Source organism: Nanorana parkeri, unplaced genomic scaffold, assembly GCF_000935625.1.
Source record: "Nanorana parkeri isolate BGI_ZX_2015 unplaced genomic scaffold, ASM93562v1 scaffold75, whole genome shotgun sequence".
In the NCBI taxonomy this organism is placed as follows: Eukaryota; Metazoa; Chordata; class Amphibia; order Anura; family Dicroglossidae; genus Nanorana; species Nanorana parkeri.
In genome coordinates this window covers 1,751,883-1,769,349 of record NW_017306343.1, presented here as the reverse complement: position 1 = coordinate 1,769,349, position 17,467 = coordinate 1,751,883, and the positions used below count along the sequence as shown (strand labels likewise).

The following is a 17,467-nucleotide window of genomic DNA, read 5'->3' as shown; positions in this document are numbered from 1 at the left end:
CTCTACCCCCCCCCCCCCCCCCCATTCTACATATTCTACATGTTATTTAGTATTGACAGTCATCCTGTGTTGCTTTTATGTTTTTTTTCATATGTTTTATAATAATAAAAATGTATTACACAAAAAAGAATGGAGCATGTACTCCGCAAGTAGCAATGACATTTTTTTAAATGTTTTGCTATGTGAATGAGAAACATGTAACAGAACCAGCAGGGTACTTAAAAGGTGCCCATACACCTTACGACCATGGTCGTAAGCTTATTAAAAGCTTGTACGATCTGCCCATCTTGGACAGGTAGATCGCTGAGGGGCGGGCTTTCGATGACCGCAATGCAGAACGGGCAGTACGGGCAGCGTGCGCACACCGGCCCGTTCCGCAGCTGTCGAACGAGCATGCTAGAAACCCGCCGACAATTGTACGATTCTTGGCGGGTTTTCGAGCATGCTGGTTCGACAAAAGACGTGCGACCGTACAGTAAAAACGGTCGCCCGTCTTCGTTCACACTGCTCGATTCTCGTACGAGAATCGAGTAGTGTATGGGCACCTTAACAGGGTCACTATGACCTTACTTTCTGAAGCTTGTGTGTAGCCAATTCCTTTTTCTTTCTAATTCTACTAATACTAACGCTTTTTTCAGGATTTCCACATGTGAGACATAGAAAGCAGCCTGTAGCAAGAGCATTTGGGAAACCTCTTTCTTTGTCATCCTGCAAGTAATGTTTCTCAGTTCACCAGGTTATCAACAAAAGTAGTTTAGTGAGGAAAACTAGTGCTCTACAGCAATGCCTAAATTCAAAACAATTACTGAGTGGGTAGCTTGTGCTTCAAGTATGCATTTCAAGGTTTACATTTCCATTATAAATCAAAGTGTAACAGTGGGATCAGAACAATTAACTACACAGGAGCTAAAACTGCAAATATATGTCTGTATATCAGATAGTAATTCAACAATTTTTTAAAATACCTGTAACTGAAAAGAAACCAGATAAAAAGGATACGGTCGTTACCCTTGAAGAGTGGACGCCCAGTATACATCTCCGCCATGATGCAGCCAACAGACCATATGTCCACTATAGAGAAAGAGAAAAAAAGTGAGTTAAATGGTAATATAAAACAAATACATTTTGCACTGGAAACGGATGTTAAAAGTTAAGAGTATTGCTATATACATACACATAAATTTTTACATATACATATATATACATATATTGTGATGTTCGGGGATATTAGCACATAGGGTGAGTGCTTAAGAATGCAGTCTACTCGCAATATCTTCGGTTTAAGGGCTCGGTAGCCCACTTTTATTCCACACAAAGTTCATATATCCATCTTGGATACCCTCGCAGGGGTTGTTCAGCGCAACATTCATGAAAGGCTTTAAAGCAACACAAGTTTAGCCTCCTGGCTTCCACTTTCAACATTGGCACTTCTGACCCACTGTTCCTCTTTGAAGTGCTGTCCCACACTTGTACTGGTGGCCCCTCAGGCTCACGGCTCTCCAAGCCTCACTTGTTCTCTCCCAGTCTCTTTTGGCTGTCTTAAGGTGCCCATACACCTTACGATTATCGGACAAAACTTTTCGTCCGATGATTGAACCGATTTTCGTACGACGGCCCCATCCTGCCCCGATTATCGCAAGGTTCAATCAGCGGTAGTTATAAAAAAACACCTGGAAGACTTGCGGTAATTGACCGCAATTATTTTAGTTTGCGCAGTGTTAATCGTACGACTTTTGACGGACGGAAACGCCACCAACCATGCGAACATCGTACGATCGACCAAAGTTTTCAAACATGCTTGACTGTCAAAAGTCGTACGATTGTACAGTACTAATCGGTCGGGCACTCTATTCACACGATTATCGTACGAAAAGTCAATCGCATACGATTATCGTACGATAATTGTGAGGTGTATGGGCACCTTTAGTGTGCCTCCAGCACACTCACCACCTGACTCCTCTCGGACTTCTGGGGGCGTTCTCCTGACACCTGAACACAGTCTGTTCCTCTTTCCCAGCTGGAGCTAATTCCCCTAGCCAGCATCCTTTTCTTAATGGCTGTGCACACCTGTGCAATTATCGAGTGCTGGCCACTGCTAAAGCCTGGACCCAGGACTAGGGATCTCATCTTTCCTCCAGAATCACCTTGAAACCTCCCAGCTCCAGGATCCCAAGCAGATATCCAGACAATCCCTTGCTTCCTGACATGTCTCAGCCCATTCGGCTGAGAGTCCTAGGTGATCATCACATCCAATTATAGTGACCACCTTCTATGGCCACCACTGTAAAATATCCCAAGTTTCTGGGTATGGGGTGCATGGGACCATTTACTAGGCTCAGCCATTGTCACGAAACGAAGTGGGTGAAATCACCTCTCCCTTTTAGCTCTGACACCAGACAACACCAGGTAACAAGGGTATTTTGGTGGCAGCTTGAAGGTGGAAGGAGCAACAGGGGAGCACTGGAGAGCTGAGCATAAAGTGACCTATGGGTTGGCTCAGCTTTATAAAGACACAATTAGGGCAAGGACTGGAAGTGAATATGCCTAAAATATGAATATTGGTGGGATCCCAATGGATATGGCAGGTCCTACAACCCCAAGGAGAGGAGGCGAGATGACATTCCCCACAATGTTATGCAAAATTAATTAAACACCAAACAGAGGTTCTACTCTTTCCTCAATTTATGCCCAGAGTTCCATTCAAGGTGTCCATAAACTTCAGAGGACAGTTGGATACTCTGATCATTAGTTGAGATCTTTTTCTGCAACTTCAGGCATAACCCTGTATGGTGCATGTCTGAAAATGATAAAGAATAAATAATAAAGCATTTCAGTAATTAGTGTCCTATAGAAATACAGACAATTTGCACTTCTACATAAAGGGAAATTAATTTAGGCATAGGTGGACCTTAAAGGGGTACTGTGACAAAATCACAGCCTGACAAACGTGTAAATAAAAGGACAGGGTCCAGCTATAGCATACATGTTAACGAGTGGATTGGTTTCCAGCGGTGGGTAAAATACCTCTGGCTGGAAAAAACCTTTAACATCTTTTTATGCTCAACGTTCACGTCATAAAAAAAAAAAAAGAATGAAAAAAATCTGACAACCTACTTACAAAAACTTGTTTGTTTTAAAGTATCGCATTTTTATACTGTCACCAGAAACATTTCAGGTATTACAGTTATTTCATCAGCACAACCACGTTTACTTTATGTTTACATTACATTTATTTACTTTATGTTCTGTGCACTGCCGTTTTCAGAAAACACAACAAGGGGCATCAGTTTTTTGTGTGTTTTATTTCTGCACAAAGATAAAAAGACCATTTTGCTACATTTCAATAAAAAGGAAAAAAAACTCTTGTTGTGGGAGTGAAATTAAAAGTGTTTGTGGGTTTGTTCTTCAAAATATGGAGTTCTTGTGAGCGTATGCATAATAGAGATAATAATGCAGCTGCGGTAGGAGTTGTGCTGAGGGCATAAAACAAGGTTACAGCAGCAATAGACATACTGAGTAATTCACAGCGGGAAGTAGGGAACCATACACCGTTGCATATTTATGTAGGAATTCGCATTACATATCTGAATAACGCTTTTAAGTGGTGGCCCGCCTGTTGTTTATGTTGTCAAGATTATATAATAGGTCGTGGCATATTTCATCTATATTGCACTCAACACAGCCCCAGTTCTATATAGTTACTTTAGCTTCACTATTCATGTAACTATACTGCCTTACATAATGCTTTGAGCATATGTTCACCTTATTTATTAAACGGTATTTTCATCAGTGCATTGCATTACAATTCTGCTGCTGCTGCTTCATATTGTCTTTATTCAGCATGCATGCTGGGAGTTATGTTAGTCATCGTTCTATTCAGCAACTATTATTTCTTTAAAACAAATTTCTTCTGACACAAACAATCTGCAAAGGGGAACGTTAATTACTAGTATTCCATTTAGTTTCTGGTTTAGCGTGCAGAGAATTGTGTCAAAAGAAGTGAAGTGCATTGTTTTAGTCAAACAAACCATCGGTAGCAGCTTATTAAGAACTCAGTTTAAATGTTTTGATTTCTTTTTTTAATGCAACATGAAGTTTTAAATGTTAGTAGAAACTTTAAAAACTCTTTCCTCCATCAAAACCTCTTCTAACTTTCATTTAAAGCTAAGGGGGTTTGATTTACTAAAGGAGTACAGGCTCTTGACTTTGTAAATGGAATGTTCACTTAGCTTTGTAAATAAGGTGAAGCAGTGTTCCTGAATATCCAATCAGGTGCAAGCAAAAATCAATTTTTTCCCCTCTTGCACATGATTGGATATCCAGAGTGAACAAAGCTTCATTCACAAAAAAGGTAAATTGAACATTCACATTACAAGTGCGGGCAAAGGGGACCATTTTGAAGAGGTCATTTACATTTCCCACATTTGGTAGGAAACCAGAATTACCCTTTAAAGTGTATGTAAACCATGACTATATGGCAGCACTTGAGCCTTACGTGTCTAATCAATTTGCATTCTGTAAATTGGCAAATTTTATGTCATTTCAGTTAAGGCTAAAATTACATATTCAAAATCTCTAGCAAATGCATCAGTAAAAGCATTCAATGCTACTAGATGAAAGTGTAATTTTAAGTTGGCTTAAAAAAATAAAAAAAAGGTCAGCAGGGAAAATATAGGCCTCAATTATTAAAGTGGTGTATAGGAGTGGAAAAGTGGTGCCAGATTAGTAGCGCAGACTACTCCAGAGAGTCCTGTTTCAGACACTTTTAATAAATGATATCTAAAGCCAAAATATATGAAATATATGTTTTGAGTTAACCCCTTTTTCACCACTATTTTTCAGTTCATACATTTTTATTTTAACTGATTTATCTTTTATCCACACTCACAGATACAAACTTACAAACATTAGTTTAATACAGAAGGAAGGATTTATTGAGCAGACGAAGAACGTCCGTTCTTTGTCTGCTCTATGGTGATCTCGATCACCGCCTCCGTTGCTCGGTTTTAATACAAGTGATCTAATGATATCACTTGCATTAAACGTGAAGTGGCTCCTACTGTACATTTAGCTCTGCTTTAGCAGGGCTAAATGTACAAAAAAACTACTCGCCCGGCGCCCGAAACTGCATGTCTCGGACGTCGGGATTCGGTCCATATGACGCACAGGCACATTTTCCCCCTCCCTTTGGGTGGAAAAAGTGCGTCTTATGGAGCGAAAAATACGGTGATTGGTTGCCATGCACAACTGCTCCAGTTTTGATAAATTCCCCTCACTGTCTGACTGAAACCGTCTATTAAAGTGACATTAAACCCTCAGATTTTTTTTTACATAAAAAAAAATTACGTACTGTAATGTGTGCCTTACTGTAATCCATGGTTGTTTCCCTTCTCTTTGCTGCTCTTCCTTTTAAATCTGTATCTGTTCTCATGCTCTGCAGAACTTCTGTTTTGCAGCAGACTACATTGTCTCAGGAATGGATGTACGGTGTCTGTGTATACGTTTGTATAGGCTTCTAACCTGAGCCAGCACTACAGGAAGAGGCCCTGAGCTGAAAACGGAAGTTTTCTCCTTATGCATGAGAAGACATGAGGATTTAAAAAGGAAGAGCAGCAAAGAGAAGGGAAACAACCATGGATTACAGTAAGGCACACATTACAGTATTGGTTTATGTTAAAAAATCTGAGGGTTTAATGTCACTTTAAGTCAAGTGAAGGGGACAGAATCTAGAGCAGTTGCCTGTGGCAACCAATCAGCCTCTCTCTTCAGTTCGTTCAGTTAAGATTTGAAAATTAAATAGAGAAGCTAACTGGTTGCCATGCACGACTGCCCCAGTTTTGATAAATTCCCCTCACTGTCTCTGACTGAAACCTTCTATGAACTCAAGTGAAGGGGACAGAATGCGAGGAGTCACTGCTCTGACTTCTTGTGTGTTGTAATTTCAGCTTGCGCCATTATGCCATGTAAACAGGCTTTTAAGAACAGGATAGTAAAGTAAAATGTGGAAACATCTGAAAGGAAGCCCAGAGTGCCACCAGCTGGTTGGATAGTGGAATACAAAATATTAATATGCAATATTTTGGATTTGCCTCAAACAAAAAAACAGGAAAAATATTTTGTGATCTAATAGAGAATGTACAAAACAACTATACTTTCTTTTACCTTAAAAAAAAAAAAAAGCAGCCAATTGTGCCCAGTATCAACTGGTAAAATGTAAAGCTGCTCTAGAACATAAGATTTCATAACAGAAAGTTTACATTTGAAAGTCATTCATTTTAAGAACCTGAAAAGGAAATACACTTTGCCTATGTTTTGTTGTCACTGGACCTGTGTTATTCTGCTTGGTATCATTGAGGTATCATTGCAATATCTCATATGTTACTTGGCCCTGTTAACAGCCACTTTCCTTTCCACATTTATATTTATTTATTGGGACTATTACTATTTCTGTTACTGCTGCCATTTTGTTGGGTTTTTATTATTACTGGAATACTAGGACTGTGTAGCTCTGCAAATACACAACCACTTTTTGAATCTCTTCCACGTGCCGTGCCGTCTGTGCTGGGTGAGGCATCCCCCAGCCCGCCGAAGCTCCACCCCATCATGCCAAAGCCCCGCCCCCAGCTCGCTAACCAATCTGTGTGGGAAGGAGGAGGAAGGGAGGAGCCAGGGAGGACCCTCCCTGTCCCTCATTTGCTCGTCTCTGGTGAGGCATCAAGATCGATGTCCCCACTGTTTTGTTTTCTTTTTTTTGATTGGATAGCTTGGACCAATGGCGCTTTGCCATTGGTCCAAGCCATCCACAGAGCTCACGCCTCTAAAACAGAGTAGAGGCAGTGACAGCTTTTGCTTCACCAAGTTAGGTTACACAAGCAGTGGGGAAGCTCGCTGCTGTGTAACCTAACTACCTGTCAAAAGCTGGATGCAGCGCTGCCTGTAATTAACAGGCAGTGCTCCATCCATGACAGGTTACACAGCGGAGAGGATTTCCCTGCTGTGTAACCTGCAACAAACAACCCGCTCTGAATGGGGAAAAAGCGGTCAGCTTCAGTCTTGAAGCTGACACCTTTTTTCTTCATGATACTAGGTAAGGCTCTGCCTCACCTGCCTCCCCTGACCGCACGTCCCTGGTCTCTTCAAGTAAATTGTAACTCCCAAGGTATATACCATCTATATGATAGCGCTTTGCCATGTAAACCCTGGTTAATACAGTCACAGCCCACCCAACAGAATAAGTCACACACCAGCTTTTTAAAGGTCAGTGGTTTCAGTGGCAGGACAGCTTTTTTTTCTTGCTAGTCTCAGGTCTTCTCATTTGCTGCAGCCATTAACACAAGTCTAACTGAATTTTTCTTTATTTTAGATTATGACGACTGAAGAATGAAGACTAACCCTCCTCTGTTTCAAGTAGTAGACTCCAGAAAATCTTTGGTGGGGCAGGGCACCACCATGGACTCCATCAATCGGGTACTTTGTCTAGAATTTAGTCCATTTAGTCTTGTATACAAGACATTTAGTCTTGTATAACAAATATCAGCGGCGGGTAAACTGACATTTTCTAACATGCTGAAATGCCTCAATTTGCTATTAAAATATTTCTGATGTACAAAATTGCTCATCTGTTGGTCTAAGTGCTACCCAACAATCTCTTACAAACATTAGATTATGTAGGCCTGGCCTCAGAACAGCAGTCTAATTTACTTTCAAAATACTGATACCATTCCTAAGACAGAGGACAAAAAACATTTTAAGTCAGTAAGTAAAGTGATATTATGAATGCATTAGCAATCTATGAACAGCTTGTTTAGACAGAAAAGCATACCGTGTGAGGGGTAACATTGTAGTAGTACTAGCCCAAACACCATACCTGTCTGTGTATAATGCATCCAATTGAGAATCACCTCTGGGGCTCTGTACCATCTGGTCACCACATAACCTGTCATTTCACTGTCTGTATGCCTTGCCAGTCCAAAATCAAGGATCTGTGAACATATGTGAGCAATAATTATGTGGACATCAGCCAACAGTTTAGTGTAGGAGGAAGCATTAGCTTAAAAAAAAAGAAGAGCTAGAGAACAGTGACACAGGACATGTACAACATGTAAGCTTATCAGCTCATCTATATTTTCACTTGCTTCACAGACAATTTGTCCTAGGGCTATACACATTATTCACAATATGTATTTACTGTCTAGTATACCAGGAACAAGTATGCTCTGAATAAGTGTCCGAATCCCTGATCTCAATATGTTTCAAGTCAACTGCTAAGAAAACAATGAAGCCAAAGCATTAGCAAGACAGCCAGGGAAATAACATTATCAAATGAAGACATCAGAAATGGCAGCCTACTATCTTTTCAAATTAGTCAAGACATTTACGGTAGGTCATCCAGTGACAATGAACATTGTCCTACGGCAACAAAAGATCCAGATTTCCTTCTTTATTGACCATCACGCTTGCACAGTAAAGGTAATTTTATGAAACATGAAAGTGCAGACACTTTTCTCCTTGTCCTCTCATCACCAGTCATGTTTTACTGACATGCACATACACTGATATGTTTTATCTACCATTGATCAGAGAAAATATCATCGTAGTATCTTTAAAAAGCCAACATAAGTTGCAAATCTTTCTAAACTATTTATTTACTGGAACTCATAAATGTCCAGCAGAGCTTTGAGCCACACATACAATGTCAGGCTGTGTGGATGGGGTTTCCAAGGCTGGAGCTGTGTCATTCTGCAATGAGCTCAGAACCCGTAAGAAGTCTTATGCTTGGCCAGACAATGTCAATAATTTTTAACCAGCTTTCAATTGCAAGAACAGCTAAATAGATCAAGGGAGCCAACCACCAACACTTTAGACTAGGGATGCACCGATACCGGTATTTCGGTATCGAGAACGAGTACCGTTATTTTTTTTCTGGTACTCGCCGATACCGAATACCGGAAGTCTCATTCAGGAAGCCAGGCAGCGTGTAATGACTCGCTACCTGGCTTCCTGATTAGCCAGGAAGCCAGGTGGTGTGTAAAGACTTAGCAGGGAAGCCGTATCCATGCTTCTCGTCACTAGGTAATTACATGGCGCTCAGCTTCCTGATTGGTCTGGAAGCTGGCCAATCAGAAAGCCGGGCAGCAAGTCATTACACGCTGCCCGGCTTCCTGAATACTCGCCCAAATATTCGGCACCGGCAACAATACTATTATCGGTATCGGTGCATCCCTACTTTAGACCATTTCACAGTGTTGAAAAATTTGTTGTGGTTAGGTTACATTTGTGCATTAGGTAATTTTAACCAGATTTTCATTGGAAAAAAACTACCAAACAATTTCCATATATGAGGTCAACATTAGAGCTGCTATGTAAGGGAGACAAACATGCTGCTCACAGGGACAGTCTAAGTTTTGTGGCCTGACCAGCTAATCCTGGTCAGGCCACAAGGAATCTACCATTATATTGATGCAATTGAAAAATTCCTATTATGGAATGTAGCAGATTTACTTGTAGAGCTAAATAATACAGAACATTTTTTACAAGATATCCACGTGGCTAAATCAGTCAGGCAAAGTACTTTTCAATACCTTTAACTCACAATCTTCATTCACTGCCAGGTTTCCAGGCTTTAGGTCCTGTTGATAAATACACAACAATAGCATATCTGTTATGGTAGTCACTAATCATTTATGAAATGAATGAGATAATTAAAGACCCAGATGTTGTTCTAAAATAAAGAGCCACTGAAACACCAAGGAGTACATTTATAAAGCAGTGAATGTGACTATTACCAAACATTTACTGCAGGTGAAACTTCCTGGCACATAAGTTTTACATGACTGTGATTGATTCACCTGCAGTGAATGTTTGGTCACATTTACAGCCTAATAAATATATATCCATGTATATTCATGTAAGGATGACAATGAATAAGCTGATTTCTGGAAACATTAATGCCGATTTGAGCTTCCCCGGTGACATCAGGCCCTAAGTGACCTCCCTTGAGGGCAACAAAAAGCACCTTTGCATCTCGAGGACACAGTGGCGTAGTGGTTAGCACTTTTGGGTCGCAAATTCAAATCAGGACACTATCTGCATGGAGTTTGCATGTTTTCCCTGTGCTTGCGTGGGTTTCTGCACCACAATCCAAAGACCTGCTGGAAGGTTAATTGGCTCCTGTCTAAATTGGCCCTCATATGTATCCATGTGAGATAGGGACCCTAGATTGTAAACTCCTTGAGGGCAGGGACTGATGTGATTGGTCTGTATGTAAAGTGGTGGGTAAAGTGTTGGCGCTATATAAATACTAGGGATGCACCGATACTTGGAGTACCAATGCCGATACTTGGCATTTTCATGAGAACTACAAGGGTTGCAGCGGTTGCAGCTGGGACCTGGCTCTGGTGCTCCACCACTGTCCTGAAATCATTAGTCGATATTGTTTTTAAAAAAACTGTCACATGACAATAAACAAAAATGTATCAGTACTCGTACTTATAAGTACTTGGGCAAGTATCAGTACTTGTACTCGCAAAACTGGTATTGGTGCATCCCTTTATTTATATTTATTAAAACAAAATCATACATTAAACAGAGATGTACAAATCCCAGGAGCTCCGTGTGCTCCTTACAAATGACAGCTGCCTCCTAACTTTTGAATTTTTCTCTAGTTAGTCTTGGAGCTGGATAAGTATCTGTACATGTACCGAGTACTGTACTTGGTATCGGTGCATCCCTTATAAATACCTGTAATAAATAAAGAAATCTGGTGCCCCTATTTATACTAGGGATGCACCAATACCGTTTTTTCGGTATCGAGTATGAGTGCCGATATTTATCTTTCGGTACTCGCCAACACCGAGTACCGATACTTCCGCTTGCGCGGAGCTGGCTTCCTGGGCAATCAGGAAGCCGGGCGGCATGTCATTACCCAGGAAGCGGGATCCATGCTGTGTGGAAGGCTCGACGTTGATTGGCCTGAAAGCTGGTCATTAAACGCCCAAATACTCGGTAATGACATTGATACTAGTGTCAGTGCATCACCTAATTTTACATGTACATTTTCCAGCCTGTGATAGTAGGTTTTAATGGGGAAAATGGAAACCATACAATACAGCTGTTACATGTTGGTTTAGTATTGTTCTTCAAAAATTATAATAAGGTTATGTTTTTTTAGCTATTTAGGTATGACTGTGCTCAGAGGAGTTATTTAATATTAATACCGAATTAAAAACACTAACTAAATGCCACCAACCAATACTATTTTAAGCAGATTGGAATCAGACCCTAAATATAACAAGATGAAGCTCATACATTCGCTGGACATCTATTTTAACTTGAAACTAGGTTACCTTGTTACCAGTTAAGAGACATTTATACAGGGAATTAATAGCATTGATGTCCCTCTATGGAAAATTCAGGGTAAGAATTGATGTCAGGGAAACGGTTATATAACTCATTTGGCTTTTGATACAGAACATACAATTAAAGCAATTAAAAAGTTACCAAGACTGAACTGGTACTAAGCAGTCACTTGAGGTTACATCCTCCCACAACAAAGACTATAGTGTGCGTGAAGGAAAGGACTATTAAAAACTGAATCAAGTCGAGCTTATTTTTGGTTTTCCTTGTTAAAGAAGCACAAAGTGATCATTACTGTCAGACAGTAATTTATATCCTACTGGGGATGCAAATCAACACTGCAGAGGGCCTGAAACAAGAGACTGCAGAATATTTCAACAGACCTCCCAACATAACCATGCCGTAATATTTTACCATAGGTAAAAGCAGCAAGCCAGAAATGGAAACTTTTTTCCCCCAAAAAATGAAATGTTGAATACTTACCCTATGGATGATACCAGCTGAATGGATGTACTGAAAAGATAATTAGAAATAAGTGAGAAGACATTATCATGTGTCTGTAATTCACAATGATTTAAGTCACATAAAACACAAGACATCAGAGGTCTACGCATGTAGGATATAACTAGTAAACTAATGTGAACAGTAACCACAGATGTTTTATTCCAGCCTATGGTAGCACAGGCGACACTTGATTAGAGAGCAAATTAAAAATTTTTATGGTGCCACCTTGTGGGCATGTAAATTACTATATTGTTCTCCGTTACAGACAAATACAGATGAGCATACTAAAAAAGTTTGGCTTTACATACACTTTAAAGGTACTAGCCCTAGAGCTGCCTTTAGTTTAAAAAAATATCATCGTCATATAATTATTCCCATTCATTTTCTTAAATGTAGTTCTAATCTGGGACCATTTATTTTCTAACGTTAATGTGCAGTTCAGCTGTTCTTTTAAACCTCACTGAAAGTAAGCATTGCAGCTTTCTGTAGCCAGTTTTTCCTTGATTATGTACAGTGGGTTCCAAAAAGTTTCTTTGCTCCAGAAATTATAATAAATGTTATATATATATATATATATATATATATATATATACACACGCACACACACATATATACACACACACACAATACATACACACACATACACACTATATATCTTAATATATGTCTAGCACACAGGCCCGCCCATAGGGGGGTACAGGCAGTTCTCCTGTGCAGGGCTCAGGCCCCATCGGGCGACCAGGGAAGCCCGGTAGGTGCTGCCTGTAAGCTGTACTGTGCCCCAATGGCAGACCTGCGAACAGCAGCATTTCATTGGCAGCTCCGAGCTTAGGCAGTGGGGCAGAGGCAGCAGACAGTGCTGTGCAATGCTGGCACACAGTGACAGCAGTAGGCTGACAATCATGCAGCCCAGCAGCATCTAGCACCCGGGGAGGACAGGCCTTCTTTGTCATCTTCAGAAGCAGCATCACACCCAGGCTCCACCTCCCCACCTCACTCCAGGGATAGTGGGCACATGGCTCCCTGCTGTCTCTTTTGTGATTTGTGCATCATGCATAGATGTTCAGGCAGGCTGTACAGGGCCTCATAATTGCTAATGGCAGCCCTGTTATCGCACCAAATAATGCAAGTGGAATGAATGTACGTACAGTTTTAGAAAGCCTCCCCTGCAAAGTAGCAATTGCCTACAGCTTTAACCACAAAACTACCAATTCCGTACTCACAAAAACATCACAACTAATGCATAAAACTTTGCTGTTTATTGATGTGTTTCTCAGGATCTCACCTTTTAATGTCAAAAGAAGCAATTGTAAAATCCTCTAACCTGGAGTAATGGCAAGAATGTTTTACCTCCACCCTATTCAGGACACTATGCAAAAATGAAACCCAAAAAGCACATCAGAATCACAGCCAAATGAACAATAGGAAATTACCAAAAACATTATTGTGGCCTGTGGGCACAACATAAGGTCACAGACAGTAACAGAAGTAAGACACACTATGTGCAGCTATGAACAGATGGACTATGTGAGGAGAATACTTCAAGCATTAATAACTGGCCAGTTCACACAAGTGTCTTCCTGATGGTGACTTCATAGCTTCCAGGACAGACTAGAGAGATGTCCAGCTTTGTGATCACACACAAATAATAAAATTCAGCACAAACGTTAAAATCTACAGCATTAAGTCAGCTCCAGGTGATATCTGCAAGCTGTTACAACTAATTCATCCATCTCTTGTGACATATTACATGATAACTAAAATGTAAATATATTGCAGGATACCAATCCTTTCATGTAGTGGCTGCATTAGTTTCCTTTTTCCAGGCATCGAACAATTTAAGCAAGCACAGCAAAGACCTGTTTTATAATTCCAGAAATGCCATGTCTTGTAACTTTCTCTGAGCAGATCTTGAAGAAAATGTTATCTTCCTTTTGTAAACTACTCTCCATGGAGATGTACACAGGCAGACACGTTTAAAGTAGGGATGCATCTATAAAGTTTTTTCGGTATCGAGTACTGATATCTCGCTTTTGGTACTTGCCGATACCAAGTACCGATACCAGTCCTTCCGCTGGCCCGGAGCCGGCTTCCCGGACAATCAGGAAGCCGGGCGGAGGGTAATGACATGCCACCAGGCTTCCTTAGTGTCCGGGAAGCCTGCTCAATGCTGTTTGGCCGGTAAACCGGCTTGCCAGCCAATCAGCATCGAGCCGGCTTCCCAGCGGCGAGTAATGACCCGCCTCCCTGATTGCCCGGAAAGCCGGCTTTCCAGTCAATCAGCAAGGAGCTGGCTGTTCGATGGCTCAATGCTGATTGGCTGGGAAGCCGGCTTTCCGGCCAATCAGGAAGTCGGAAAGGTCATTACTCGCCAACCGGCTTCCTGATTGCCCGGGAAGCCGCCTCCATAATCCCCCTACGGCACTGCTGGTCAGAGGAAATCTTTCTCTGACCGGACATTCCGGTATCGGAGCATTTGGGCGAGTACGAGTAGTCACCAAAATACTTGGTATCGGTGCATCCCTAGTTCACAGTCTAGCCTGGGTGGCAGCCATGACCCCTTCCATAGATACAGTGGACAGGAACTGTATTATTTGCAGGATCACAGGTAAAAATAAACACGAATGCAGCCACTACATGTGAGGACTGGTAAGCTGCAATGTATTACATTTCTGGTTTGGGGTTTACATAAACTTTAACAGCAGGGGACAAAAGCTGTGTGGTGATTCATAAATAAAAGCAGGTCTCTCACCATCACTGTACCTTAGTGTGAGGTCTGCCTGTGCAAGGCCATTGCCTGATCTGGTTAAAAAGTAACTGTGATGTAAGTGGCAATACTCATTCCTTAAAGGAGAACTATGGGGTTAGGGCTTTTCCCCATAGTTCTCCTTAGGGTAACGGGAGGACACGTCACACTAGGCTCAGTATACCGCGAGCTGTAGCTTGCGGTATACTGAGACGCCGCAGTATACTGCGAGCTACTGCTCGCGGTATACTAAGACACCACAGCTGAAGCAGATCCTGACAATTATGTCTGGATCCGCCCAGCTGCGTGGCTGACAGCTGGCTCTGCCTACCTAGAGGCAGAGCCAGCTGTACCCGCCCCCTCCCCCGTCCGTTCCTCCAGTCAGCGCTGGCGGATCGGAGCGGGGAGGGGGGAATCCAGCCGTGACAGGATCGAGAGGTGAGTGAACGCCAGGACGTGTTCACTCACCTCCCGATCTACTGAGCCGACCTGTGACAGTCTCATTGTCACAGGTCGGCTAGAACTATGAGGTCAGTGAAAAACACTCACCTCATAGTTCTCCTTTAAAAAATACCCTTGACCAACAGTTCTCAGGAGTTTCTATCCAAATAATTGTTCAACTCAAAGACTAGTTTTTTCCTAAGTCATGTCCGATACCGAGATCCATTTTCAGCTGTACTGCACCATTTCTAATTTCTTTGTCACAGCCCAAAATCCAATGTGCAGGTAAGAAAACCTTGACAAATTATTATTTACCCAAAAAAGACATTGGGCAGATAAATTAAGACTGGAGATTGTGGAGGAATGAAAATGGTTGCATGCAAAATCTTATCTTGGTGCATCAAATGTCAAATTATTATGTTGCAGCGCACATAGTTTATTTGGCGCATATTAAAAATGCACCACTATTTGGTGCAGATTTTGAGACTTTTTATGTGGAAAGATACACTTGGGATTTTTCCAGTTGAATGAGGTACTAAACATTGTTAGTTAATATTTCATCAACAGGCACCTCTAGGAGGCCATGTCACGAAACTGCCATATTCATACCAAAAGCCATATTTCATGGAATATAGCCAAAGTGTTGAAATCACATGCAAAACTAACGCCAAAACCTTAAAACATGCCAGTGAAACAAAGGTCATGTACGTCAGGAAGTTTTGGGTTATAAAATCTGGTAATGTCCCACAGATCCACTTTCAGCTTCTCTATCAATAAGAATCAGTAACATTGCTGCAGTTTAGTCACAATCAGATAGACCACTCCAAATATCTCTATAGAGAATGCAGCATGTGGGAACAGGACTTGGAACAGGCTATACATTGGGAGAACTAGGCATTTCAGACAAGCCTGAACAATGCACAGTAATGTCATACATATCCTGAAACTGAAAATGATGAACCAAAACTAAGGAATATGTGAATGTTTGTGTGTGCCTGAACTATAAAAACAAATGTGAACAATTATACAATATACATTAAATATAATATGGAAAGAATAGGTAATTGTGGAGTAATTGTGTAGCTACTTTATATTTAATTTTCAAATAATATACTTTTTTCAGACGGCGTATTAATGAACCAAACTGAAACAGTATCGTATAGGAAGTTCACAATAAAAGAAAAACCTCCACAAACAGAACCCCTATTACCCACAGTTGATCCAAAGGAAGGCAAAAAAAAGAAAGAAAGAAAGAAAGGACACTTATAAAGCATTGTCCAGTTTGCTTCCAGATCACCTAAGGAAAGTGGAGCTGGAATGGTAGCTACTTTACAAAACACACAGGGACCACGGGGAACAAATGTAGCCACCCTCCAGAAGGAAGGAGAGTGTCAACATGAATTCAGAGATGATTTAAGTATCTATAGCTGAGTGATGGACAAATAAAAAACATATTTGTTAATAGTTAAGGTACTTGAATGTATTTTTAAGATTTAATGCCCGAGTTTAGTGTGACTTTAACTTTCCAGAAAAAACGTCTCCAATTCGCACAGGAACACAAGGATTGGACAGTCGAGCATTGCAAAAAAGTAATGTGGTCCAATGAATCACGTTTCCAGTTGCATCATGCAGATGGCAGAGTGAGAATTTGGCGGGAACAGCATGAAAGCATGCACCCCACATGCATGAGTACAACCCTTCAAGCTGGTGGGGGTAGTGTTATGGTTTGGGGCATGTTTTCGGCCCTTTAATTCGTGTGGAACAACGTCTGAATAGCACAACATACCAAAGTATCGTTGCTGATCAAGTTCATACTATCATGTTGATGGCATATCCCAATGGAGATGGCTTCTTCCAACAAGACAATGCGCCAATGCCACGGTGCTCATATTGTGCAGGAGTGGTTTCAAGAACATGAGGGAGAATTTACCTTGCTCAGGTGGCCCCCACAATCATCAGATCTCAATCCAATTGAGCATTTGTGGGACGAAGTTGAAAGAGCCATCAGGCAGCTGGTTCCACAACCATCAAATCTCACAGAACTGGACAGTGCTATTCATCAGGCATGGTGTCAGATTCCTCGCATCACCTTTCAACATTTCGTGGAGTCAATGCCAAGAAGAATCGCCGTAGTATTGAAGGCAAAAGGTGTCCCAACGAAGAACTGATGGTGTGGTCATAATAATCTGGCCACTCAGTGTGTGTGTGTGTGTGTGTGTGTGTATATATGTATATTGTGTAAGTTCTCCCACTTAAAAAGATGAGAGAGGCCTGTAATTGGCATCATAGGTAGACCTCAACTATGAGAGACAAAATGAGAAAACAAATCCAGACAAATCACATTGGCTGATTTGGAACAAATTTATTTGCAAATTATGGTGGATAATAAGTATTTGGTCAATATCAAAAGGTCATCTCAAT

The 17,467-nt window shown here is 41.2% G+C and overlaps 1 protein-coding gene across 2 annotated transcripts in view; it reads right to left on the bottom strand.

Moving 5' to 3' along the window:
- Positions 1-17,467, bottom strand: part of MAPK12 (mitogen-activated protein kinase 12) — an 86,117-nt gene that overhangs the window by 17,016 nt on the left and 51,634 nt on the right. Inside the window, exons 5-8 of one of the 2 annotated variants that reach the window (XM_018576737.1) lie at positions 11,839-11,868; positions 9,582-9,629; positions 7,868-7,982; positions 1,000-1,071 (exon numbers count right to left, since the gene is read on the bottom strand). In XM_018576737.1, coding sequence (XP_018432239.1) covers positions 1,000-1,071; positions 7,868-7,982; positions 9,582-9,629; positions 11,839-11,868 — 265 coding nt within the window. The remainder of the gene's footprint in view (positions 1-999; positions 1,072-7,867; positions 7,983-9,581; positions 9,630-11,838; positions 11,869-17,467) is intronic. The other variant, XM_018576738.1, reaches the window with a different exon arrangement.